This window comes from Crocuta crocuta, unplaced genomic scaffold, assembly GCF_008692635.1.
Source record: "Crocuta crocuta isolate KB4526 unplaced genomic scaffold, BGI_CrCroc_1.0 scaffold260, whole genome shotgun sequence".
NCBI classification, from domain to species: domain Eukaryota; kingdom Metazoa; phylum Chordata; class Mammalia; order Carnivora; family Hyaenidae; genus Crocuta; species Crocuta crocuta.
The window spans coordinates 4,952,111-4,963,854 of NW_027527525.1; the positions used below are offsets into that span (position 1 = coordinate 4,952,111).

Sequence of the window (11,744 nt, forward strand, 5' to 3'; positions counted from 1 at the left end):
ATCTATTTCTTTATATAAGATGTATATATATATATATATATAGCAAGTGATCTCAGTATTAATAAGCAAATACAGAGGATTTCTTTCAATGGCTAATTTGTATAATTTTTGTTTCTAAAGTGATAAACATTAAAATATGGTTTTCTTTAAAATTTTAGTTTTTATTATGTTTTTCTTTTATAGCTGCCTAAAATGTTGGAGGAGAATCAATTCTTCAACGCAAGATGTCTGATTTACTGTGAATGGGCCCAAACTTTGATGACACTGAAAACGTTTTGGGGCATACACATTCTCAAAAGATAGGATCCAATGCCCAAAAGAAATGGAACTTAATGTTGTGCCAAAGTTAAACTACTGCATTTGGCGGAAGTTCTGCAATGTAAATAGAACACTAATTAAAAAAAAACTTGTAAAAATTCAAATTTTAATATAGTACATTTTTATTCTGATATGATGGAGACATTCTGATTCTTAGACTTTCTGAGGGGGTTTAATGACCACTAGAGCTTGTCCTCATATTCTGTCCAGGTTAATACTGTATGTCTAGTGAGATGGGCCTTATTGCCTGTATTCTTTGATACGTGATTAAGCTTATAGCTTTGAGTGACCAAACATTTTACAGAGTAAAAATTATTAGGAACAGGAAAAAGAAGAACCTGATTTATTTCTATGTCTTATTTATCAGGCCCTGCACTAAGATTAAAATTTGTACGTGGGCGTATATCATTTTAATGTAAAACAGCCAATTGACAACGTGTTGGAAACGTTAAGATTTTGTGGTGTCTTTGGCCCTTAATGATTGGATCTTTAATTGAACACATTCATAGGCACCACTCTTACTCTGTAATACTCTTCATTTTTTTTCCATCAGAAGCTGAATTTGCTTTGTAGTAAACTGAAGATAATCAATATTGAAGAAGGAAAAAGAAAATGGCATAAGAATTTGGATAGGGTGAAACTCTGAAATAAATATTTTACCAAAAATGTGAAGTACCATGTAGTGAATATATACTTAGTGTTTTCTTACAATCATATAGAAATCAGAGATGTTTGTACAGGTATCAGATCAGAATTTTCAAGAATTGTGAAATTCTCTTTCAGTGAAACTCTAGGTAGCAATTTCAGTGAATAGAGAAAAAATTCTGAACTGATCGTAATGAGTTAAAGGTTAGCTTTTCACTTATGAATTATGGGAGTGTTAACTGTTAACTCTTGCCATATCAGGAGACTGAAAGTTCATACTAACTTATAAACTTTGTAAAGACAGGTGCTGTTCATTCATGTTGAGAAGGACCCTTTTTTTGTGACTATAGGATTGTTTTTCAAAATGTGCTTTCTTCATAGAGAAATGTTCAGTTTAATCAGCTCTGCATTTTAAAATGTTTTTCTGAATGACCGGATGTAGTGGGCTTGGCCAGTTTCTTTTGTCTAATTTAATGAGTAATATTAAGCTCTTGTTTTTACCTAAATGTTTGTCAGCTAATGAAATGTTATGAAAAAGCCTTGAATATGCATGCTGCTTTCATTTTTATAAACTTTTTATTTTTTAACTATAGCTTTATTAGTAATTCCAAAATGCTGCAATGTAGCTGATTTCTTCACTCAGACAGCTGGCTTTGTGGGTGGCTTTTTCATACTACTGTTAACTTTTTTAAGAAGAAGCAATGTAAAGACTGTAACAATTTAATGCACTAAACTGTTCTTTCTTTTACACATTTAAAAACTTCTTAAAGCACTCTGTATTATAATGATTAAATTGCTCCCTTTTTTAAACCATTGCTAACATGGTCTGAGTTTTGTTTGATAATTTTAATATTTTCAAATTTGAAATGTCAAGTATTGGAAATGAAGCCTTTGAATATATATTATGCTTCCCTTGCAATATGTTAACTTTGTATAACTGTAAATAACTAGTAGTAATCCCCCCCACACACACACACACCTCTTTTAAAAACTTGGCACTTCGTTCTGCTCTGATGTTTGCTAGCTTTTACATATATTTATTTGACAGAGCAAAACCCTCTTCTCCTGGTCGATTATGTCCTTGAATACAGAATAAAAGTTAGCAGTGAGTAGTAGTTTTCAGTGACTTTTTTCCATTTTATTAACGGAGTTTTTAAAACCTTGTGGCATACTATGCATAACAAAATGTGCCACTCTGTTTTTAAGATACACGATTCGATGATGTTCACAGTGTTGGGCAACCATCACGACTATTTCCAAAGTTTTTTCATTATCCCAAACAGAAACTATAACTATTAAGCAATAGCTCTGCATTCTCCCCTCCCCCCAGCCCCTGGGAACCTTCAAACCTACTTTCTGCTTCTATGAAGTTGCCTATTCTTGATATTTCAAATAAGTGGAATCATATAATACTTGTCTTTTTATATTTGACTTATTTCATTTATCATAATGTTATCAAAGTTAATTCATGTTGCAGTATATATCAGAACTTTGTTCCTTTTTACAGCTGAATAATATTTCAGTGTTGTGGGGAGGGGGGGCGGTGTGCCACAATTTTTTTTTTTCCTAACAATACCTGTAGCCCTCTGGCTTCACTTTTTGTTTTATTTGAGTATAGTTGCCACATGATGTTACATTAGTTTAAAGTATACAACACAGTGATACAACAATTCTCAATTATGTTTTATCAGAATTGATGGATAGACACGGGTTGTTTCTTCTACCTTTTGGCTAGAAAAATGCTGTACTAAACATTGGCATAAAAGTATCTGAGTCTTTTTTTTTTTTTTAATGCAGATCTAAGACTTTTTTTTAATTTTTATTTATTTATTTATTTTATTTCTAGAAGAGATAGAGAGTGTGAGCAGGGGAGGGTCAGAGAGAGAGGGAGTCACAGACTGAAACAGGCTCCAGGCTCTGAGCTGGCTGTCAGCACAGAGCCCAACGCGGGGCTCGAACCCACGAACTGCGAGATCATGACCTAAGCGAAAGTCAGACGCTTAACTGACTAAGCCACCCAGGCGCCCCTCTGAGTCTCTTTTAAGTTCTTTCAGATGTATATCTAGGGGTGGAATTGGTGAATCAGAGTAATTCTATGTTTAATTTTTTGAGGAATTATCACGCTTTTCCACAGTGACAAACTGTTTTCCACAGTGCCTGTAACCATTTTGCATTCCACCAGCAATGTACAAGGAAGGGTTCCTGCTTCTCCATATCCTCACCAACACCTTTTATTTTCAGTTTTTAAAATTATTATTACTGTCCTAGTAGGTATGAAGTGGTGTCTTGTGGTTGTGATTTGCCTTTCTCTAATGACTAATGATGTTCAGCATCTTGTATCTGGTTATTGACCATTTGGATATTTTCTTTGGAGAAATGTGTATTGCAGTTTTTTTGCCAAGTTTGTAATTGAGTTGCTTCCTGTTGAGTTTTAGGAGTTCTTTGTATATTCTAGATGTTACACCCTTACCAGAGACATGATTTGCAAATACAGTCAATTATCATTATCCACAGATTCTGTATATAGAAATTTGACAACTCACTAAAATTTATTTATAACCCCAAAATAAATATTCACGGCATTTTTGTGCTCACCCACGCACATGTGAATGGTGGCAAAACATTTGAGTTGCTAATCTTCATGTTCCCATGTGAGGCTAAAAAAAAAAAAGTGATGCTTTGCCTCTTATTTCAGCTCTCAGATTATAAAGATCATCCTTTTTTGTATCAGTGCCACTTTTTAAGTACATCTGCGTCTTTTGTTGGTGATTTCACTGTTTAAAATGACCCCTAAGTGTAGTGCTGATGTGCTATCTGGTGTTTGTAAATGCAAGAAGGCTGTGAATGCCTTATGGAGAAAATACATGTTAGGCAAGTTTTATTCAGGCATGAGTTATAGGGCTGTTGGCTGAGAGTTCAATGTTAATAAATTAACAATGTATCTTAAATAAGGTATGTTTAAACAGAAAAGCACATAAAAGTTATGTATTGATCAGTTTATGAAAAGCTTATGATCAGAAACTCCCGGGTTCTTAACCGTAGGAGCATTTGTTCAGTATTCACTAACTCAGTGTTCATGGTGACTTTCTAGAACTATTGCAGGGGGAACAAGAGTTGACTATATTTTCTCCCTTCTGTAGATTGTATTTTCACTTTCTTGATAGTGTCCTTTGACGCACAAAATATTTTCAGTTTTGATGAAGTTCAATTTTTTATTATTGTTGTTTTTGTTGCTCATACTTTTGATGTTGCTCAAGCACCACATTGGGCATTACCTAATAAGAAAAATTCCACTGCCAAATCCAAGGTCATGAAGATTTACTCCCATGTTTTCTTCTAAGAGTTTTATGGTTACAGCTCTTATATTTAGGTCCCTTAATCCATTTTTTAAAAAAATTTTTTTTCTAGGAGAGAGAGAGAGAGAGACAGCATGAGCAGGGGAGGGTCAGAGAGAGAGGGAGACACAGACTCTGAAATAGGCTCCAGGCTCTGAGCTGGCAGTCAGCACAGAGCCCGACGTGGGGCTCGAACCCACGAACCGCTAGATCATGACCTAAGCGAAAGTCGGACGCTTAACCGACTAAGCCACCCAGGCGCCCCCCCCTTAATCCATTTTTTAAATATTTATTTATTTTTGAGAGAAAGAGAGAGAGAGTGTGTGAGAGAGAGAGAGAGAGAGAGGGGGAGGGGCACTGAAAGAAGGGGACAGAGGATGTGAAACGGGCTCTGCGCTGACATCAGAGAGCCTGATGTGGGGCTCAAACTCACGAACCATGAGATCATGACCTGAACTGAAGTTGGCTGCTTAACTGACCGAGCCACCCAGTTACCCCAGTCATTAATCCATTTTGAGTAAATTTTTATATATTGATGTGAGATAAAGGTTAAACTTCATTCTTTTGCATGTGGTAATCCACTTATACAAGCACCAGCTGTTGAAACAACTATCTTGCCCTCATTGAATGGACTTAGCACCCTTGTCAAAAATCAGTTGGCTGTGGGCTCTTGAGTGGTGCAGATGGTTAAGTGCCTGATTTCAGTTCAGGTCATGATCTTGCAATTCATGGGATTGAGCCCTGTGTCAGGCTCTGCACTGACAGCACAGAGACTGCTTGGGATTCACTCTCTCCCTCTCTGTCTCTGCCCCTCCTCCACTCATTCTCTCCCTCTCTGAAAATAAATAAATAAACTTAAAATCAGTTGGCTGTACATGTGAAGGTTTATTTCTGGACTCAATTCCCTTAGTCTGTATATCTCTCCTTTCCACATACCACGCTGTTTTGATTCTTTTAGCTTTCCAGTAAGTTTTCAAATCTGGACTATGAGTCCTTAACTTTTTTCTTTTTCAAGATTGTTTTGTCTATTTGGGATACCTTGCAATTCCAAATGCATTTGAGGATTGGTTTTTCTATTTCTTAAAAAGTTACTGGAAGTTTGAATTATGAACTGTGGAAGAAATTATGTTGGATCTTTAGATTGTTTTGGGTAGTGTTGACATCTTAACAACATTATGTATTCCTATCTATGAACATGAGATGCCTTTCCATTTATTTAGGTCTTATTTAATTTCTTTCAGCAGGCTTAATAGTTTTCAGTGTAAGATATATTCTTTCAGATGTCATTGTTATTGGAATTGCTTTTTAAATTTTTTTTAATGTTTGTTTATTTCTGAGAAAGAGAGAGTGCAAGCGGGGGAGGGCAGAGAGAGAGGGAGACACAGAATCTGAAACAGGCTCTAGGCTCTGAGCTGTCAGCACACAGCCTGACGTGAGGCTCAAACCCCCAAACAGTGAGATCGTGAATTGAGCTGAAGTCAGATGCTTAACCAACTGAGCCACCCAAGGGCCCCTGGAATTGCTTCCTTAATTTGTTCTTCAGATTGTTTATTGCTGGTGTATAGAAACAACTAATTTTTTTAAGATTTATTTATTTATTTTGAGAGGGAATGGGAGAGAGAAAGCACTAGCAGGGAGGGGAGAGAGACAATTCCAAGCAGGCTCCACACCAGCAGCACAGAGCCCGACACAGGGCTTGAACTTGCAAACCATGAGATCATGACCTGAGCCAAAACCAAGAGTCAGACTGAGCCACCCAGGCACCCCACAGAAACAACTAACTTTTTGTTTGTTGATCTTGTAAGCTGAAATTTTGCTGAATTCATTCATTAGCTCTAGTAGTTTTCTTGTGGCTTCTTTAGGATATTCTCTATTTAGGATCATGTCCTGCTTAAATAGATATAGTTTTACTCTTTTCCAATTTGGGTGCCTATTGTTTCTTTTTCTCATCTAATTACTCTGGCTAGAACTTCTAATACTGTGATGAATGGCACTGGTGAAAGACAGCATCCGTGTCTTGTTCCTGATCATAAAAGAAAGCTTTCAGTCTTGCCATCAAATACCGTTATCTGTGGGTTTTTCATGAATGTCTTTTATCATGTTGAGGAAGTTCTAGTGTTATTGTTCTGACAGGTTTTATCGTAATAGGTGTTGGATTTTGTCAAATGCCTTTTCTGGCATCAATTGAGATGACTGTTGGGCTTTTTCCCCTTCGTTCTAGTAACATGATGTATTATACTGATTAATTTTCATATGTTGAACCACTGTTGTATTCCTAAGATAAATCCCACCTGGTTATAGTGGGAGGGCACTGGGAGGAGCTTTCCTGACAAGGGAAATGGTAACAGAGGCCTAGTAGTGGCAGGGAAGGTTGCAGGATGAAGGGAAGACTTGGGGGGCAAGGTGGGGAGGCCCATTCTGGAGAGGACCAGCCTGCTTGCAGAGCAGGATTCAGTTGAAGAAATGAGGCAGGGGAAGGATAAAACCTTTAGAGGTGATGTATATGTGTCACCTTGAGTGGAGGGAAGGTTTCACAGGATATATACTTATGTCAAAATTCATTTTAAATGTGTGCAGTTGTCAATTATACCTTGATAAAGTTGTAGAAACAAAAACGCAAGAAAGAAAGAAGGAAAGAAGGAAAGAAGGAAAGAAAGAAAGAAAGAAAGAAAGAAAGAAAGAAAGAAAGAAAGAAAGAAAGAAAGAAGGAAGGAAGGAAAAAGAAAGGGAAAGAAAGAGGAGAGGAGAGGAAGAAAAGAAGAAAGAAAAGAGTATGAGGGTTTGGTAACCAAATGTAGATGGTTTTGAATGCCTAACGATGTGTAGTTAGTAAGGGGTCAAGCTTTTTCAAAGCACCTCTAACATCTCCCTTGGGCCGGGAAGGAAAGTAGTAACCTCAGACACCCATCTTGGAGGGCTGGATAAAACTTCCCCTGGCTTCACAGAACGTCCGGATTTATGGGTAATTCCAAAAACAATTTGAAGACAACCAGTCTTCTCACCTTTGGTTAAAGCCTGTGGTCAAAGATGATATTTCGGTGTTCTGGAGGGGAGTATCTTAGAGAGATAGAAATTGAGCAGGATTCAAGCCTGGGAGGGGTGTGGAGGGGTGTAACTTCTAACTACAGTGAGAACAGTCTTATACTTTGGGAGCACCCCTGGGTCTGTGGGATGATGTACCCAAGAGGCTAGACTCCAGCCAGGGGCTTCCAGACAAGACCAAAGCAAAGACCCCACGCTCTGCCTGGCACAGTAGACCGCACATCCCATAGACTCCTTGGCTCCCTGATACCTCCTGGTCCCACAGCCACCCCTGAGCCACCGGCAGACCAACAGGACCTTCAGCCTTCAGCTCATGGCGAGGGCTTCTTGTTCTGTGGCCAGTGGAGTCTCTTGGCAGGTGACCTGGAATTGGACGCACAGTATTGCTCGTCATTTTCTTCTGGGGGCCTGAATTGCCCAGGTCTCAGAGGCCATGTTGGAAGGTGTACAAGCAGCGCAGAGAAAGCCATTCTGCAGAGACACACAGGCGAAATGAGAGTCCCCAAGCCTCCAGGACATGAGGCAGGCAGAGCCAGCCAGGGACAGATTCAGTTCTCCAGGTCTTTATGAAACCCTGCCATTTTGGTTTTGTGAGAGAGTTGAGAACACAGACTTTGATGTCAGATAAAGTTGAATTTTAATCTGGTTTCTTTCACTCACTACCTGGGACCCTGGGCAAGTTACCTGTCAGATCCTATTTCCTCGTATGCAAAAATAGAAATAATAATGTCTAATTTTGAGGGAGATATTTTGAGTGTTAATTACAATGAAGTTAATAGAATGTCCGTAGCACAACCTACATAATACACTTCTACATAATAGATGCTCATAAATGTTGGCTCCTTCCATCCCCCTCAGAAAGGACCTGAATATGCAACTTAGAACTGAGAAGTGGGGCACCTGCGTGGTTCAGTCAGTTAAGTGTCCGACTTCAGCTCAGGTCATGATCCAGAGGTTGAGTTCAAGCCCTGCATCACCTGCGCTATCAGCGCAGAACCCACTTAGGATCCTCTGTCTCCCTTTCTCTCTCTTTCCCAATTTGCTCTCTATCAACAGTTAAACAAACAAAAACAAAACAAAACTGAGAAATATTTCTGTCTGCTCCTTCTGCTATTTCCTGTCCATTCAACAAGCATTGATTGAGCAGCTCTGGGCCAAGCCCTGTCTGAGGGATTGGGTTTCCAAGATAGAAAGATACCATCTCTAACCTCCAGTAGTCCACAGCATCATAAATGCCACAGTGGATAAAAGCATGGAGGAATGACAGAAAAAAGGAAGGCAAGCTGCCTAGAGTAGGTGATATCTATCTTGCAGTGGGGAACTTAATCACCGCCCTCAGTCAAGAATCAGATTTTTATAAATAAAAATCTATAAAAATTTTTATTACAACCCACACAATCTTAACCACTTGCAAAATTCCCCTTTACTCCCTACCTGTGCTTAGTACCTGGCATTTCCTAAGTATGTAAGTTGTATTTAATAGTTACAAAGTGCCTTTCTCTCTTACTGGTTTTCTCTCCTCTTCTTATTTTAGTTTTTATTATTTTTTTAAAGTAGGCTCCACACCCAATGCGGGGCTTGAACTCACAATCCTGAGATCAAGAGTCACATGCTCTACCCACTGAGCCAGTCAGGCTCCCCCTCCTCTTTTTAAAAATGACATTATCTAGAGGCACCTGGCTGGCTCAGTGGGTGGAGCATGTGACTCTTGGTCTCAGGGTTGTGAGTTCAAGCCCCATGTTGGGTGTAGAGATCACTTTAAAAATTAAATTAAAAAAATATTTATGGGGTGTCTGCATGGCTTAGTTGAGTGTCCAGCTTCAGCTCAGGTAGTGATCTTGGGGTTTGTGAGTTCAAGCCCTGCACCAGGCTGTGTTCTCAGCACAGAACCATTCTTCAGATCCTCTGCCCCTCTCTCTCTGCCCCTCACCTGTTTGAGCTCTCTCTGTCAAAAATAAATAAACATTTAAAAAAATGATACCCATTGGGGCATCTGGGTGGCTCAGTTGGTTGAGAATCCAACTCTTGATTTTGGCTCAGGTCATGATCCCAGAGTTCTGGGATCAAGCCCCACTTTGGACTGAGAATCCTGAGAATCATAAGCCCCTTGCTCATTCCTCTGTGCTCTCTCTTCTAAAAAAAAATTAAAATAAAAAATAAAAAGACAGTATCCTAAGTCCTTTCTATCAGTGAGCCAGTGGTTTAAAACTTGGGGTCCAGGTACCAGGTCCTCAATAGTGATAGGGGCCTTTGTGCTGTTTTCATTATTAATAAATACCCAATGTTAATCATGTTTAACCTTTCCCCAGGCTTTCTGGAGTCCCTCACAGCTACTTTGCTTTCAGCTAAAACCCTAACACACAACAAGGCAATGCCAGTAGGCTCAGGCTGAGCAGAAGCTTGTACTGACTCTTATATAGGACTTTGGATTCACTTTTTTAAAAGAAAGCAAAGCAATTATTAATTAATGCAGTTTTATTGTGTGCACAAGTCCTCCGCAACTTTTGAGGAAAAATAACTGAAAGCGTTCTTAGTGGTGAAAAGGCTGGAAACCCCTGAGCTCAGGAATTTTGAGTTCAAAGGGCAAAGAACTCTCTCTTACTCATAAGCTGCAATTCTGTGGCTTCTTTACCATTGCAGCAGAAAATTTAGTTGAAGTGGTTGTTCGGCCAGGAGGAGGCTGGGGCGGGGTGGGGAGGTAGGGGGTGTGAAGTGGGGACACAGAACCCAAGAGGATTCGATGTTCCAAAACTAAACAGCCTTTAGAAAGCAAAGGCTGGGAAAAAAAAAAATCTCTGTCTGCCTTTGCTCTGTTCTTACTTTGCTCCTGAAACAGGAATTTTGAATGAACATGTATTACTCATTTGCTATCTGACAGGCATTTTACATGCATTATTTTAATCAATGCCCATTTGACAAATTGGGTCACACTGCTAGTGAATAATTCAACCAGGATCATGAGCCCAGAGAAATCTGGTGCTTGAGGCTGTTTCAACACCATGCTGTGTTATTGCTTTTTCTGCTAAAACAGGATATATTAACATTAGGACAAATATGCTTACCTTGTTTAGACTCCATTACTTCTGGATGATGATATTATGGAGGTGGATATTTCTTCTCTTTTTCTATAATTTCTATTTTTTTTCTTTGATTTTTTCTTCTATTTTTCCATAATTTCTAAAATTTTCCTAATTAGGACTATAACATCTCTGATAGGAAAACAAACTTTTTCTTCTTTTTTTTAACAGCCTTTCTATGGATGAATACATTAGTAGTTAATGTCTGGAGCCTGTCCGGATGAAACCTTCCACTCAAGGTTGTTGGATATATGGGCTGACTCTAGATCTGAGGAGTGATCGATCAGCAGAGAGATGGATTTTGAAACCTTGGGGAGTGGATTAGGTTCCCCCAGGTTAAGTTTGTGGAATAGAAAATTGGGTTGAAGATAAAACCTTGTAAGACAAATGGTGGAAGAGGACCAGGTGAGTGGGGAGAAGTGGGAAAACCTGCTGTGTAATATATCACAGTAATATTTGAGCTGTGCCATATTGGCCGGTATTTTGTCAATAATTTCGATTTTCTAGTCTCAAGGAATATCTTGAAAGTATAAGAACTCTAGTAAATGTTAGTTTTACACTTCTGGGATTTGGTGTTTTTTTTTCTTCAGGTAAAATTAATGGTCCTTGATCGAACATCCATAGTAAACTTATGCACTCCGTTTTATAAATGGCGTGAATTACTCTGGTCTTTGTTATTGGTGGTGGTGTCTCTTTTCCCAAAATATGGGGACTAGAGATTGATTTGTCTTTCCCAGCTCGTAGCCACATAAGAATTGATCCTAAGCAGCATACTTATCTCTAATCCCCAACAACTCCATTTGTAAAGCGGGAATCATTGTGCCTTTCATAAGTTGTTAGGAGAGGATGTAAAGTGCAAAAACTGTGCTTAACACAGCGCCACAAATATCTTCAGTGGTGAAAAAAATGGTACCTATGAGTTTTAAAAAACTACCCTGGAGCCTGCTTTTGATGCGTGCAGATAAGGATCTCTGTCCATCTCCTGAAACGGATAAGTCAAACACTCCGCTCCCGACTTCGGTCAGTTTGTGAGTCAGATAAAAATCTGTTTCACCGGGACTCCAAGCCAGCTGCGAGCCAATGCCCGCTTTGGGGCCCCTCCTCCCAGAGACTACAAGCCCCAGCATGCCGCGCTCTGGCCTTGGAGGCTCCGCCCCTTCCGCACTGGCCCGCACGTGGGCGCCGCTCTAGACTCCGCCTACTCCCAGAGTCCGGCGGCGGGCGCGGGATGGAGACTGGGTGCTGGTTGCTGGGGGGCGAGTTCGAGGACTCGGTGTTCGAAGAGAGGCGGGAGCTGGGGGCGGGGCCCCGGGGGGCCCCTCCGCGC

At 39.7% G+C, this 11,744-nt stretch overlaps 2 protein-coding genes across 3 annotated transcripts in view; both read left to right on the forward strand.

Annotated features, from left to right (window-relative positions):
* ZHX1 (zinc fingers and homeoboxes 1) overlaps positions 1–1,778 on the forward strand; it is a 7,073-nt gene extending 5,295 nt beyond the window's left edge. For both annotated transcript variants that reach the window (XR_013335212.1, XM_077764438.1), the window contains one exon: positions 184–1,778. The gene's annotated coding sequence lies outside the window, so the exon portion shown is untranslated. The remainder of the gene's footprint in view (positions 1–183) is intronic.
* Positions 1,779–10,804: 9,026 nt separating this feature from the next.
* The window catches only part of CUNH8orf76 (chromosome unknown C8orf76 homolog), a 21,873-nt gene continuing 20,933 nt past the window's right edge, over positions 10,805–11,744 (forward strand). The window contains exons 1-2 of the mRNA XM_077764810.1: positions 10,805–10,822; positions 11,443–11,673. Coding sequence (XP_077620936.1) covers positions 10,805–10,822; positions 11,443–11,673 — 249 coding nt within the window. The remainder of the gene's footprint in view (positions 10,823–11,442; positions 11,674–11,744) is intronic.